The 15,993-nt window shown below is 44.7% G+C and overlaps 3 protein-coding genes across 3 annotated transcripts; 1 reads left to right on the top strand and 2 right to left on the bottom strand.

The window, feature by feature from the left end:
- Positions 1 to 1,225: 1,225 nt before the first annotated feature.
- On the bottom strand, positions 1,226 to 1,875 carry TGAM01_v208788 (mitosis protein DIM1; the record flags this gene model as incomplete). The annotated part of the gene is made up of 4 exons (XM_018800807.1): positions 1,226 to 1,459; positions 1,511 to 1,597; positions 1,663 to 1,709; positions 1,812 to 1,875. 4 exons carry the CDS (start codon positions 1,873 to 1,875, stop codon positions 1,226 to 1,228), a joined length of 432 nt encoding a protein of 143 aa, XP_018666272.1.
- Positions 1,876 to 3,483: 1,608 nt separating this feature from the next.
- Positions 3,484 to 10,133, bottom strand: TGAM01_v208789 (conidial yellow pigment biosynthesis polyketide synthase; the record flags this gene model as incomplete). The annotated part of the gene is made up of 4 exons (XM_018800806.1): positions 3,484 to 3,540; positions 3,593 to 9,418; positions 9,484 to 9,772; positions 9,838 to 10,133. 4 exons carry the CDS (start codon positions 10,131 to 10,133, stop codon positions 3,484 to 3,486), a joined length of 6,468 nt encoding a protein of 2,155 aa, XP_018666271.1.
- A 2,638-nt stretch (positions 10,134 to 12,771) lies between these two features.
- Positions 12,772 to 14,048, top strand: TGAM01_v208790 (hypothetical protein; the record flags this gene model as incomplete). Its single annotated transcript, XM_018800805.1, has 4 exons — positions 12,772 to 13,101; positions 13,164 to 13,315; positions 13,374 to 13,541; positions 13,595 to 14,048. 4 exons carry the CDS (start codon positions 12,772 to 12,774, stop codon positions 14,046 to 14,048), a joined length of 1,104 nt encoding a protein of 367 aa, XP_018666270.1.
- Between the last annotated feature and the right edge of the window lie 1,945 nt (positions 14,049 to 15,993).

Consider the following 15,993-nt stretch of genomic DNA (forward strand, 5'->3'; position numbering starts at 1 on the left):
ACCAACAAGAACTCGAGCCAGACATTGCCGTCCTGCAATGGTAGGGTAGCAACGGAGCTCTCATAGCAGGCAGCCACAGCGGCGATGCTCCGATGAAACCTCATTGGAGACTGGCCGTGACGATGGGCCACCCCCGCAGAGGGACCAAGGATGAGCGGCACACGATTCCTCCGCAAGCTACGTCAGATCCGGGAAGAATCTGGCGATCTTTAAGCCAGAGAAGCGACAAGTCTGGGGTATTTTGGGTCTTTTCAATGCATGGTGGTGTAAATGTATAGTTGAGTAATGTTGTTGCGGAGTTCGGGGTGACTTTATGATACATGTACGTTTCTGTAAATGTACCGGGAGCCGGCAGTTGATCAAATCTGGGGTTCCTGGTAAGGCGAAGGATGACTGACTTTTGCCTATTATAGTACCGATGCCGATTTGAATAGGGTAAAGTCTCTCGCTTAGAAGTCCATAGTTGTAGAAGAGACTCTTTGATTGTTTACGCTTAGACGTTTTCATTTAACCGGTAGACCTATCCACCGCGTACTACAGGCCATTAGTGATACACCGCTAATATGGTTATTATCCCCAAGTGTATTTTTACCTACTTGTTTTCGCCACCGGTATGGAAATTGTAAGATAAAAGCCGACGGTAAATTGTATCTCTATGTGGGTTGAAGAATCTCTGTAAGTGACAACTCATATAAACTCTATCTGAAGTGGTGCTACAAAGAAAACGTGTACTGTGATATGCCCGAGTATATCCCCAATAGTGATGCATACGAGTCGTTGATTGGCCCGGCTTTAGCGGTGCCTAGCATGGAAGGAAGCTCCAGAATTATTCCATCATATTTGAGTCGATAACTCCAGCATTTGGCCTTGCTGTCGATTGTAATATTGTTATCGATTCGAACAGAAAATAAATCTGGTTCAAGGCTGGAAAGCTCTCCGATCGATTGACTTCATGATGTTCAATTTCTTGTAATCGGCCATTATTTAGCTGATCATCCCAGGGAATTCTTCCTCGGCTTGAAGCCCAGCGCCGCTGGTGCATCCTCTCTGGAACCAAATCCTGCTCTATTCCATCTCGACGGCCGACAACAGCTGGAGGTGAATGGCTGTCCAGGAATAATGTATCGAGAAAAGTATCATTTCGTTATTTGCTTCTTCCAGAGTTATAAGGCTAATGGGGTATAATTAAAACACTCTCTGGGACTCGCCTGAGCGCCTCCGCTACTCAGTATCTGTGTCTTGTGCTGTAATCCTTTGGGCTGACCACCAAACCTCTGCCCTTCTTTGCTCCCCTGTAGATCGTCTCAATAATGTCGATGAGCTCCTGCTTGTCCTCCAGTACCCAGTTGAGTTTGTTGTTGTTACCAGTTCCAAAATCGCACATCATGTGCTTGTTGCGAAAGAAGAATAGGATGGAACAAGGGTCGTACAACTCGTACATGGCGTTGAAATCGGGAACCTGCTTCGAATTAGGAACAGCTCGTACGGATGGAGGGAGCATAAAACACACCTCGTCGATATCGCAAAGGTAGATGACGGCGAAGTTTTTGACTCGATCAGCTATCTTGTAGAGCACTTCATCTTGCAGCATGCAGTCCTAGAGATAGTCAGAATACAACGAGCTAGAGGAAAGAGTTTCGTAAGATATATGAGAGCTCTTACCCGATCATGGTCACGTCCAAATCGGATGACAACGAGACGATCTTCCTCTATATGAAACGGTCAGCACCAGAATTAGTGGGTTGGATCCTGTGCAGTCGAGTACACAAAAGGAAAGGTCTTATGAACCGCCATGAAAGAAGAAAACTAACCGGATAAGATGGCCTGGTCGACGTGCCAGCCGGAGTTGAGATGCGGAAGAACGACGGATCCCATTATGAGATTCTTGATGCTGGTATAGTGGAGATGACGATTGCAGCCTTGAGCCAGTGACGCTGAGATTTTGGCTGGCGGTAGATCGGCTAGAGGTATTGCCGTGCCGTGTGGCTGGATTTGTGGCGACGCATCCGTGGCTTTTAGTGCACGGACAGCCTGGAGTCGACAAGAGTGCCTGTATTCAACTAAAGCAACGATGTGTGGCGATATCTGCGATAATTACAGCACAGATTCATGTCAAAATGATCGAATATCTTTGTCCGAAATGTTAACAAAAGTACCTGTAATCTTATTGTGACGATGAGTTTATGATGCATTATTACCGGACTACAGCCTAGAATTCTCAGCCCTATAAATCCCTGTTAGTCCCTTTTTTGAGTCTAAATCACTGATCCGCAAGTGTTGTTTCAGTGACTTTTGTAACCACGCCAGTGAAGATATCCAACTTTAATCCCACGATTGTTGTCCCAGGCCGAATGAAAGGCGACGAACTAACTAACTCTACGTCTTCTTTCACACTGTCTTCAATTCTATGAAACAAAATCAGCAGCGAGCCCATGAATTCACTATGACCCTTGGTTTGACTTACGACCCCGTAATCTCACCATATTTTGCTGCGTTGATCGCTTCTCTCTCTTGGGGTGCAAACTCTAATAGAGCCTCCCTAATATCGGCATTGTGGAAGTGTGTCATTCCGCAATCTGAATGTAAACTGTGTTAGCTACTGTTTGTCCCGGCCGTTCTTGTATGTCAAACTCACCATTATGGTGCATAATAATCACCGTTTTCGTATGCCCAATGGTCTGAAGGACGGACATGGTTCTGATAGCATCAAATGCACGGCCGCCGGCATTGCGGATCATCGTAACTCCTCTAATGCTTGGATCGATGCCAAAAATTGCGTAGGGATTTAAGCGTGGATCAGAACAGGTTAAGATAATCGAGCCAGTTCCAGATTTGCGAGCTACGGGAACCATATCAAGCAAAGGCAGAGGCGTTTTGTATTCTTGTGCCATTTTTCTTTTAACTTATCAGTTTTGGCCCTAATGTAAAGTGTTGTTTCTGTTTCGTGAGTGGTTCACTCACTCGTTGCGGCTAAGCAGCTCTGCGAGAATGTTGGACGCCATTTTGCAGTAATTTGTCGGTATATTCTTGTTGAGTAAAGAGAATCGGCTCAGTCAATTCGTGGAATAATTTCTGTTATTTAATCTATATAAATACAAAAATAGAATTAGCCAGCAGTCTCGCTTATATACCTCTACAATGCGGTACTAAACATTATGACGATGCGGCTGGACTAAGTCAATGATTACTGAACAAGGAATGGTAGACCAGGGCACCGACATCCTTTCTCGTACGGCTTAGTAATTGTTATGGTGGTCTATAAAGCAGATGCGATATTCTTTCTGCAATTGTTACATCAGTCCTCCGATGTAAGGCTACCTGAGCCGTCTACAATTATAATCTTACTCACCAGATCGTTTTACTGATTCATTTAAATGAGGTTAAAATAAAACATTTTTTTTATTAAGAGCAGTTGTTAAGAAAAATCCATGCACTAGCTAAAAACCAAGTATATACCTGCGTGCAGTCTATTATACAGGCTTTCTAGGAAGATAAACATTGCGAAATAAGGCTACTCAAATGTTTGCCTGTGTGATGGGCCTGTAACTGTTAGTACTTACTCTCTTAATCTGATTAGATATTGAACACTTACAAAAGACTTGTTGACCATCGAGAAATGGTCGCAGGGTAGAGACGAGCAGTGAACTTCGCTCTGCGTTGCTAAATCCCATCCGTCTGGGCCCTCTTGTTCTTTCCGCTTGCCGAAAAACCACAGCAACATAGTATACGCTTGGGTATCGGTATCTGGGTCTGAGTGCAGCTTTTCTTGTTTAAGCATGTCCTCTATACCTGCCGGGATGCCGCCTAGTAGAGTCTCAAGGCCTTGTCCAGCCCATACAACGTATGTGTTCAATGGAGCTCGACCAGGCTTCATCGGGTCAACAACATACTTGACTGCTGCTCTCACAGACTGGAGTGAGTGCAGCTTAGTCTTAGGGGATGAAGGTGCTATTATGAACCCTTTCCCAGGAACATTGACGCCGTTTGCGACACCAATCATCTCTACCATCTCCATGGACGGCACAATCTGATTCTTTGCTTTCGAAGACACCGGAAATTTGAAGTCGAGGACAAATAAGCCCTTAACTACTTCACCAGCGTTTATAAACCGCTTACTGACCTCAAAAGCGTATAAGCCACCGAGTGACCAACCACCTAAAAGATATGGGCCATGGGGCTGTATCTTGCGAATGGCCTCTGCATAAAGATCCGACACCTCTTCGATAGAATAGGTGAAGTCTTCTGGCTTGTCAAGGAAAGGAGATTCGCAGGCATAGACTGGATTATCGCCAGAGAATAGTGGCGGAAAATGCATATAGGACATTGATGACCCGGCGCCGTCTGTGATCAAGAAGAGCGGCATCTTCTTTGACTTGGATCTCCCTTGAACGAGTACGACGTTGCTATGGTAGCTTGAGATGGGTTTTGTATTCTTCGTCACAGGCTCTTCCACCGCACTTTGGTTGCTTTGTGCGGAAACTGCCGGGGTTTCTGCCTTCGGCTCGTCCTCATCACTAAGTGCCTTTCTCACATCTGCAACGGTAGGATTGTGGTTAAAGAAAGAAGCAGGGAGTTCCAACCCAATGGTACTTTTCAGCTCGCTGATAACCTCAATGGTCAAGATGGAGTCAAGACCCATATCTGTAATCCGAGTAAACGGCTCAACGTCAGCCGGGTCAAATCCCGTTTTAGCAAGAATAGTAGAAATAGCCATCTCTGCTTCGCTTTCAGAAGAACTAGGTACAGATGCAGATGTAGAGGCCGCGACGGGAGTCAATGTAGGAGCCGCAACAGGAGCCTTTTTCTTCTTGGGCTTAGGGGTCGGCTTGTCATCATTTCCAAGTGCCCTCCTCACATCCGCAATAGTAGGATTGTGGTTGAAGAAAGAAGCTGGGAGCTCCAATCCAAGGCTATTCTTAAGCTCACTGATAACTTCAATAGTTAGGAGCGAGTCAAGTCCCATGTCTGTAATTTTAGTAAACGGCTCAGCATCAGCCGCGTCAAACCCAGTTTTGGCAAGAATAATGGAAATGACCTCGTCTGCATCGTCACCATCGACTGAAGTGCCCGGCGTCTCTCCGCTCTCTGTGTCGGATAGAGACGGAGATGTTCGGCCGCTCAGGAAGACTTCGGCTTTCGGTTGGGGCAGCACCTTGGTAGGAGCAACGGATGGTTTAGCTGGTGTAATAGCACTGCTACTGTAAGTGTCGCCTTTTCCAATGACAGCTTCCAAGACTCGGCGCGACATCCGCGTGAATATAATTCCAGTGCTAGACCCAACTATCTCGTCGCCTTCAAAGATGTAGACATCGCAATGCGCCGTGTTTTGACCAGCACCCGGACGTATGTGAACATAGCTCTCATATGTAATTCCCGGCTGAACACTCTGTAGCGCACGAAAGCTCCCGAAACCACTTGCAATCCAATGGTTGTCATCGTCAACATTCGGCTTTCCGTTCAGTACGAATCCGGCAACATGGATGAGTGAGTCAGACCAGTAGGGACTAAAAGTGAACCGGGACTGATTAGCTGGAGACAGCTTCACAATTGCGACGGCATCACTGCTGAAGTCTTCCTCAACAAACACCTCTTGCATGGCCTGGAAAGGCTCATCATAGCGTACGAGATTGGCAAACAGCTTGTAAACCACCTTCTTGTGTAGACGATGACCAGTTCCAGCAAGGGCACGTTGAACAAGACTGTTCTTAGCTGAGTTGATGAAATAGGCATTGTTGGACCACTCAGCTTTCCACTGCTTTTCGTCGCTGAAATGAACTTGACAGCTGCCATGATCATCAGAGAATCTGCCGCAGCGAGACTTGAAGTTGATGTTTACAGTCTGGCTATTAGCCATCTTCTCAGCTTTGATGATGACTGTCTGATCAGGCTTCTTCCTAGGATCTGGTATCAAAGGATGGATGATGTTTAAACCTGTAAGAGACATTGCGGGAACTGAGCTGCCAGGGTTTACCCTCAGGTAAAGGTATTTGGCTGCAGAAAACGCCATGTCCATGAAAGCACTAGCTGGACACAGTGGCACACCGTTAATGAGATGCCCCTGTATAATAGGTAGTAGTGTTGGTTCGCATGTCATTGACTCAAAGGTAACTGCTGCTTTTGATGACTCGATCGATTCCTCTTTAACACGTTGAAGGCTGGCATTTGGAAAACCTGGTACTAATGGTGTTAGAACCTTTTCTGGTGCTGGCGCAGGCTCAACTGGCGGAGCAGCACTTTTGGTTGTAACCCAGTATTTCTTCAGGTCAAACGCATAAGTGGGTAGCTCAAGCAGCGTAAGGAACTCTGTGTAGTCTCTGTGAAAATTGGTCCAGCTAAGAGATAAAGCATCCAGGTAGGCAGATGTTGTTGAGGCTGAGACGGTCTTCCAATTGTCATCCTTGTTGGTGATTGTATAGAGGAGTTTGTCTCGGCCAATACCAAGCGTTGCGGCAGTAAGTGCAGAAAGGACAGGCTTTGGGCCAATCTCAATCCATACAGTCTTGTCATCAATAAGATGCTCAGCCTGGCAAGCTTTGAGCGCACCGACAAAGTCGACAGGCTGGCGAGCTTGATCTTCAAGATAAGAAGGTGAAAAAACTCCTTCTTCTGTCACAATAGCGCCCTTCAACGTGGATGCTATTGGAATACGTGGCTTAGCAAAGTTGATGCCGTCGAGTAGCTCTCCAAAGTCCTCTAGAATCGGGTCCACTTGAGAACTATGGAACCCATAGGGGATCTCAAGTAGAGTACTCGAGTAGCCTTCTTTCTTCATCTGACTTTGAAGATCAACGATATCATCCGCTGGCCCACTGACAACGTTGGAGTTTGGCGCTCCTTTGCAAGACACTTCGCACGACGGATATGCGAGCAGCTTATCCTTGACATCGCTTTCAGATGCCTGGATGGCCAACATAGAATGCGTTCCTGGAGTACATTTCTCTTGAATAAGGATCGCGCGTTTCCCAACAATGTATAACACATCATGGACAGAGAGAACGCCGGCCACATGTAAAGCAGCGTATTCGCCTAGGCTGTAACCAATAACAACATCTGGTTCAATGCCCCAAGACTTCCACAAGTCAGCCAAAGCCAACTCAAGGACCACAATAGCAAGCTGAACTTGAACTGCGCTATACGCTCCAATTTCAACATCACCAGATGCAATAAGATCAGTGATTGAAGGAAAGCCATGCCAAGTGCACACGCCCTGTAGTGACTCCACAGTCTTGCGAAACCTAGGGGAAGTGGCAAAGAGCTGTTTTCCCATACCGGCATACTGCGAACCCTGACCAGTGAAAGTAAAGACCACTGATGAAGGAGGGTTGGAGGGCGATATGCCACCAAAGTCTTTTTTGAGATCGGCTGCTAGCAACTGCTGCAGCTCGCTGACATTTTGTGCGGTGTATGCTTTTCGCAGGTCCTCATGGATTCGTCTTGCGGTGGTTGTATAAGCCAGGTCAGACAACCGGACATCTTGATGAGATTCTAGATATTCTAAAAGCCGGCGTGCGTTATTTTGAAGGGAAGTTGTTGTTCGTGCTGATACGGCCACCGTATAAAACTTTCTCGGGTCATCTTCAGACTTGTGCAGTCTTTCCGGCGCATCTTCCAGCAGCATGCTATTATTGCCACCAGAGGCATCAAAGTTGTTGATCAAGATTCTCCGTTTGCCATCTTTGCTGGAAGGGCTAGATTTGAATGGAAATGTTTGATCTGGGATATGAATGTTCATTTTGCCCAGCGGCGGAAACTTTGGATTTAAAGGCCCTGGAAAACCTGGTTGCTTCGGTATGCTCTTTCTGCGAATCATCTCGATTGCTTTGATCAAAGAAGTAATTCCAGAAGCTGCTTCTCCGTGCCCAACGTTAGCCTTGACGGCGCCAATATAGAGAGGATTGTCTTCTGCCCGATCGCTGCCAAAGACTCTTGTCATGGCTTCCATCTCCATCGCATCGCCTGCCTGGGTGCCAGTACCATGCGCTTCAACAAAGTTGACATCCTTGGGATCTATATCGGCATTCCGAAGCACTTGTCGAATTAAGTTTACTTGAGCGTCGGCGCTTGGATGAGTAATGGAGCTTGAGTTCCAAGAGTAGTTCCTGGCTCCTCTTCTCAAGACGGCCAAAACGTTGTCGTTATCGGCAATAGCGTCTTCAAGGCGCTTGAGAACAACGAGTCCTACACCCTCACCACGAAGATAGCCGTCGGCGTCTTCTCTAAAAGTCTTACAGCCCCCCAGAGTCTTAGAGAGGAAGCCTGCTCGACTTAATCCTGCATATTGAGTGGTGGCGGTATAGATTGAGCCGCCACCAGCCAGCGCAGTGTCGCATTCTCGAGAAAGAAGAGCATTGACTGCGAGTATAACACTAGTAGAGCTACCAGCGCACGCGGAATCGACTGAATAATTGCCTCCAGCCCATTTGTAGTGATAGTTCAGTCTGCCTGTTGAGAAAGGCCTAACTCCTCCTTGTATAAAGAAGATGTCGACGTCTTGACTATTGTTAGCCTCTCGCCAGTCATCAGCCGATTGACCAAAATAGGTGGCAATCCGTCCACGGTTTGTGGATAAAGTTGCCGCTTCTGTAGTGTATCCGGCCATTTGTAGCGCCTCGTAGCTGCACATCAAAAGAATGCGCTGGATCGGATCCATCTGCTTAGCTTCACGAGGTGAAACGTTGAATAATCGGTTATCAAAGAGCTCAGGATTGTCCAAAAAGCTTCCGTAAGGAGTGGTGACTGTATTCTTCTTGACGCCGGTGGGATCATAGTGGGTTTCCAAGTCGAAGCGGCTGGCTGGGATCTCTGACTCGATCTTCCGACCAGCTTGAAGAGTTTCCCAGAAGCTATCAATGTCTTCGCTTCCCGGTAGCCTTGCAGACATACCGACAACGGCAACCAAATCTGAACCATCACGAAGGCCACTTTTTACATCTGATTGTACAGACTGTGTCGTGAAGTTAATGCCGCCGTTTTCTAAAGCCTTCTTGAAGCTATCAATCTGGCTCTTTGGGCCTAATGGATCAAGGTTCACCATTTCTGTACCTTGTAGTTCTGAGATGATGTAGTCGATGACTCCAGCAAGATTCAACATTCGACATGTGATATCCCTCAGTGCCTCAATGAGTACATCGCCGAGAGTAACGCCCTCAAACGGCTGACAAGTACTAGTCGATATCACATGTACGTTTTCTCGTATCGGCAGTTCATAGACAGCTGATTGACCGAGAACCTTGGATATATCAATGGGCTGAATGTGAGGAGCATGAGCAGGAGTTCCTATCGGCACGGTCATCTTGGAAGCCGACGCCAGCGTTTTTGAGTAGGACCACAGCTCTGGAAACAGCGATGGCGGCCCAGAGATAACTGCCCATCGGTGGGCCAATGTGCTGATATAAATATGGCGATGTTGGGGAATGGCCTTTAGTTAATAGACGTTAGCTATTGAAACATATGTAAGAAATGGTAGTATGGAAGGTCAAATACCATATCATCATTGAAAGCATTAATGATGTTCTCGATCTCTTGTGGATCGACACTGACAATTGCCACTGCCCAAGATCCTGGTGCGCTCTCAATCTCATGCGCACTTCTCCATTGCTGTACGCCTAATCGATACGCTACAGGAATTAAACCTCTTCCAATAGTCAGAAGCTCGCCAACGTCTCTAGCAGTTGCTGCTGCGGCAGCTGGGAGGAGTCCAGTGCACAGCCCTATGCTATACGACGGCGAGTTACGACTGGCTTTGAAGAATGATGGGTCATTTTCTGCACGGCTATGTTTGGCATTAGCAATCTTAAACTCTCTTGGTAATGTGAGAGAGATTCTTTGCAAACGTACAAGAGAAGATCTCCAAACTGTGCGATGAAAAATAGAATTGTTGAGACTGCTTCAAAAGGAGTATTCTGTTCAGCAAAAATTTCAGCCAATTCAAGAATACTCTCAAATCGCAAATATGGCTGTTTCTCCTTAGTATCAAGTTCTGAAAGATTGACTTGTACTACATCCGCACATTCACGAAGAAAGCGCGCGATGATAGGCGATGTCCGAGCTTGATTGGCTAGAATCTTGATATTCTGGAGAGTGTCCACGGTCTGGTCTCCGAAAAAGATAATTTGGGCATCTTGTCCGCTCATTTTGTTTTGAGTAGAATGGTTGTATGCTTTGCTCTGAGGACAACTGAGGCAGTCAACACAAGCTTCTTATAACAAAAAAGTTGTCCAACCCTGAATATTCCAGCTCCCAGATTTAAAAATTGCTACTCGATCTAAAATCTTATACAGTCTAGATAAGCTTGTCGCCTTACAACGAAACGTGATAATTCCGCTCGACTGTCTTCATGTACTACTGTATGCGCCAATATTTTCTTATGATGTGATTTCTTCCTAAACAGAGAGTCTTCCTTGATTAATTTTACCGAAATGGTTCGATTGTCTCAATCCAGCTAGTAAACGCAGTGTAATATAATATGAAAGCCCACCGATAGGCGTGTCAAAGTAGATATTACGGTCTCGGTATTTTTCAGTTTAATAAGCATTACTCCATATGATAAGAGTTTGACAACACCTACCCAATTCATCATGAATCAAAGCTGATACCAACTCAGCCTCCTCTATACGAGCAAATCTTGTTCATGTACTGAGTACAAAGAAAGAAGTACATTACATCGAGAAAGGAGTGTGCGGGCGTAAGTGAGTTCCAGTGGAGCTTGATCGCATTTCTTACCTAAAACTTCGGAACATCCTGGCAACTGCGCAATTAGAGAAAATGTAGTACAGGTATTCAAGTACATAAGACTATAAGAGATATACATTAGTATGTAAGGGCAAAGAAGTATTAAGCCCGATACATATAACAAACCATGTTTAACAATACACTAGGAATGTATTCTTCTCATTTGGACAGATGCCTTAGTGAAAATAAGTTGAGATTAAGCAATTTGATGTATTGTATTATAGTATTGTATTGTATTTGTAAAGACATTAATATGTAATAAGTAGAGTTCAGAAGCTGAACATGATAATAAAACATTGTAATAAATATCCCATAAAGGATATGGGAATGCATACCAAGTGCATGCAATAGAAGTTATCCTGGACTACTATATTGTTTCTTACATCCCCTGCTATTTCATAAACGTGTTGCTAGTAACATCTATTAATCCATATTCCCTGCTACTTCATTAATGCGTAGCTAGTAATATCTATTAGATGCGTGTAAGTACCCGTACCTCACACACTGTGATCGGTTTAAAAAATATGACTCTAGCTTCAAGAGGGTAATCTGTGTGTATATGTTTTCCTTCTTATAAGCTAGTTTATGACACGAGATACGAATCTCCATAACGGATGCATCTGGATCCACTTCATTCCGCAGAGAACAGAACACCCCACAAACGCCAGGGTGATCTGGATAGTTGAAGGTAGGACAGAAGACAAATGTGATATCGGTTCATTGATCGCCTTCCTATTATGTACCGCATTAGTAAAGGCCGCGTAATTGTTCCGAAGGGGAAGAGTTACTACGAAATGTTCGTCAAATTGAGGCTATGAAGCTTACATGTATTTTTCTACGGGGTTACTTCCACCAGCAGTATCAACTGCTCTTATGGAGTCAAGAGAGATTTGTCAGTAGAGCCGTAAGCTCACTTATTTTATGATGAACAAATATTTCGTTTAAAGAAATGGCGTGATTTTTGAAACTTGTACAAGTATGGTACCAGAGAATCTGGTTGATCGGCTTTCGGCAGGCAATCATCTCCACAGCCTACAATCAGAAAGATCTATCATAAAGAACTAGCAAATACTAGTACCCCATAGAGAAAATGCATACAAATCCTTGTTCGAGTGATATGCATGCCATAAGCCTTGGCCTACCCCCCTGTTCTGACACGGGTTGATAGTGATGCCTGATTCGGTAAGCAAAATCCTTGGCCGGCAATCGCGACATCCGGCTCCTATCGCTCCTATCCCCACTGCTCAGCTCGGAGCGTCTCCAGCGCCCGTTGCTCCTAAACAGCTTTCGCATGTTATGAAAAGTATCTCACTGCATGCTGCTATTATCCACCAATCAGTATGGGTATATTTTGTAATCTCGAAGCAATATACAAGTTGCTTTTGAATGCTACTCTGAAAATTCTACCTACATTCCACAATCAATTCTACAGCACAGCGAAGCAGAATGGCTTCTACAATGATGATTCTAGGCTATGTGCAACGAAATGCTTTTGATGTCTGTTACTTCCTAGTTTTATCGTTCTTCTCGTACTGTTTCACACGGAAAATATATCATTGTTTCAAACCTGGGCTCCGTGAGCTCCCAGGACCAAAGATTGCTTCATGGACTCGACTGTGGAGAGTCTGGGCCGTTTTATCAGGCATGTCCATTTCTCATGGTAATTGATAAATGGAAAATGTATTATTAACGTTATATATGTCCTCAAGGCAACTATCCACTGAAGTTTCGACAACTGCATGAAAAGCATGGAAAATTAGTACGGGTCGGGCCAAACCACGTATCTGTTGCAGATCCGTCGGCAATCTCGAAAATATATGGCTTCAACAATAAATATTTGAAGGTTTTTAGCTGTAAAACTTCCTCGGTACTTCGGAATTAATTAACTGACAAAGTCAATAGAGTGATTTTTATCATGCTTTCCAAGCTCCGTATAAAGGAAAAATTGTCGATAATCTCTTTGCCACACAAAGTACGGAATTTCATAAATCTCAGAGATCTCAAGTTGCGCACAGATTTTCCATGTCCTCTTTAGCAGAAATGCAGAGCTCGGTTGATGGGTGCACGAAACTTCTTCTTGACAAGCTGCACGAATTTGCGGATAAGCAAGAGGTAGTTGATATTGGGCCTTGGCTGCAATGGTATGCCTTCGATGTGATTGGTGCCATCACTTTCAGTCAACGATTTGGATGCTTAGAGTCTGGAAGCGATGTCGGTGGTTTAATCTCTGGCATCGAAGATGCGCTCAAATACGTCGGAGTCGTAGGACAATTGCCAGAGCTACATCCCTGGTTGATTGGAAATGCTAAGCTTATAACCACAATTCAGAAATTAGTTCCCGGTGTTTCTCCAGTCCCAAATATTATAAAGGTATCATTAAAAGACGTGATCTTTGCCGATGCATCTTAATTGGCTAACTCGGCTACTTTCAGATTATCGAGAGCCAAATCAAAAAGTATGATCTGGAAGGAAAGTACTATCAGAGCAAGAAAGAAGATTTCTTGGCGTATTATATGGGCGATTCTGTCACTGGAAAGGCTCGCATGGATCACGATGATCTTGTCGGCCATTGCTTAGGCAGCGTGTGAGTCCAGATAATGAGTTGAAGATTATGATATTTCCTGGGCTAACAAGACACAAAGATTTGCTGGTAGTGATACAACTGCAATCGCTCTCAGGGCAATATTTTATTATCTTCTTAGAAATCCACGCGCTTACGCAAAGTTAATGGCTGAAATAGACAATGGAATCTCCGCCGGTCATGTCTCTGAATTGGCAACGCTAGACAATTCGATGAAAATGCCGTACCTGTAAGTTCACTCCCCGGGGCCGAAGAATGACTGATTCTCATATCATTGAATAGCCAAGCATGCATGAAAGAAGGGATGCGTTTACATCCTATTGTTGGTCAAGTTCTCGAGCGCTGTGTTCCAAAAGGAGGAGATTACCTTTCCGGGCATTATCTTCCTGAAGGCACAATTGTTGGTATTCACGCGTGGGTAATACACCACGATCCCAACATTTTCGGCGAAGACCACGAAGACTTCAGGCCCGAGAGATGGATTGAAAATTCTACAGAAAAGTTGAAAACCATGGAGCAATGCTTCCTGGCTTTCGGTGCCGGGTCCAGGGTTTGTTTAGGCATCCATCTCTCTATGATGGAAATGGGGAAATTAATCCCAGCCATTCTTCACAATTTCCAGCTAGAATGGGCGTATCCCGAAAAGGACTGGAAACTGGAAACTGTGTGGTTCACAAAGCAGACGGATCTTTTTGTCCGCCTCAAGACTCGGCAAAAAACTGATGCAGAGGCTTGAGAAATACTGCTAAACCTTCTTTAGAGAATACTGAATACATGAATGAAACATGGCTCACTATACGACATACGAATTGAATGTTACAACTCTGATAAAATGTCATAAGCCGTTTAAACAAATAGCATGAACCCAGCGCTGCGTTGAAATAAAGTGTTAACGGCGTTGGTACTAGTGAATTAGTGATTGTAAGACTACATGTAAATCACGGCACTTCATGTTCTCTATGCTCCCCTATGGAACTCAGAACTGGAAGTAAAATCCTGCAAGGCAACTCTTAAAGCCTTGGCGAGGCATTTCAGGGCGAAAATGTATACGAGTATACGAAGGTGTCCCGCACTGTTATTTGTTATCTGCCTTTTGAGTCGTAGTCTGCCGGTACGTCAGCCTACCTATAAAATGTCCGATGCGATTCTAGAGCCAGTTCCGCGTTGGATCAGCTCTAGCGGCTGACTAGTGGCTAGTGCCTGATTACACAGCGGAAGTTATCCGTTAGTTTCCGTTACTCGCTCGCGAGGTTTATTTTCATACAACCTGGTCTGTTGGAACAGGCGGATTCCCCGTTAAGCAGCTGGTTCCGTTACAGCAGTTGCTACTAAAGTGGTTATTGTCTACTCTTTTGCCCTGTTGGCATAACGGTACAACGGCTTGAACGGATTATTACATCTCTTCCACTTTGTTGAACATCGTGTGTGAATCATTCAGAAAATTGACTTACTCTTTGCACTGGGTCCAATATATTAACTGCACTAAGCTTTCACAGTCCACCAACACTTGATTATTGTTTGAACGTTTTTGTATTCTTAAATTTTACAAGTAATTTCTTATTAAATATATCTATTTTAAGCATAGCACTCTATTCCTTGTAAATCAATACACAATATTCGCGATTCACTTCTGCGATCAACTTCTAACTGAGTTGAACGCCAGCAGGTAATTGGGCAATTACAAGCAATTGGTGGAAATAGTGACACATTGTGCTTCCGTCATACGGAATTACCGGGTATCTAGAATGTTACACATGCCTTTTGAGTGCCTCTATGGGAAAGTTACCAGTGAGATGTAATGCTTACAGATCTGCAATATCTGGTATCTTGCTGTCGTGTATACGGCGTGGGTGGATCGAGTGGATCGCGATATGGTTTCGAATTCCGATCCAAAAAAACCCACCGAGCAAGGCCCGCTGTCGGCATATTGGACCCTGTAGGGCTGGTAACGAAAATTGCCATTTATAAACGTGCTTTGTAGCGATTACTGATTGCAGGCATTGCACTGCTATTTGAGGTATCGGGCTGCATACAACGGCATGAAGATAGCAATTGGCCCCCAATGTATTGAAGATTGAAGCTACATAGCAACTATAGTACTAGTGGCTGAAGATCAGTGATATTCACTACTTACCGCTCTATTTCCTATGGTGCTTGCGATTTTACAGCGCGTAGTGAGTGTACAATAGTATAGTATAAGAATCACTGTAACATAGTAAGCAGCCACCGTATTCAAGGGACCTTCTTTTTTATTGTAGAACTGATGCGTAAGCACTAGTAGATACCTAGGTAGTCAAGCTGAAAAACATGTGGCTTCAAGGGGGCTCACAACCTTAAATCTCTGCCCACATGTACAAAGATCCTATTACCAATCCCTGTTTCCAAATGGGATACCTATCCACCTCACAGGTACATGTACAGATACACAATACGTATGTACTACACCTAGATAGCCATTATCTCACTTTAGCACAAACGTACAAGCGGCGGTGCGTAGGCCGAGCTGTATCGTGATTTAGAGCGTTAAGAGTATCTGATGATGCAGATGAAACTGCGGCCGCTGGTGAAGCTGAGTATGGCATGGGCGTGGTGAAATAAGCACGTTCTTATTCTTATATATATTCTCCTAACAAGTGTAATTGAAGTTTTTCTTTGTTTCAATAGAGCTAAAGTCACACAAA

This window comes from Trichoderma gamsii (genome assembly GCF_001481775.2).
Source record: "Trichoderma gamsii strain T6085 chromosome Unknown Scaffold_39.2, whole genome shotgun sequence".
Classification (NCBI taxonomy): Eukaryota; Fungi; Ascomycota; class Sordariomycetes; order Hypocreales; family Hypocreaceae; genus Trichoderma; species Trichoderma gamsii.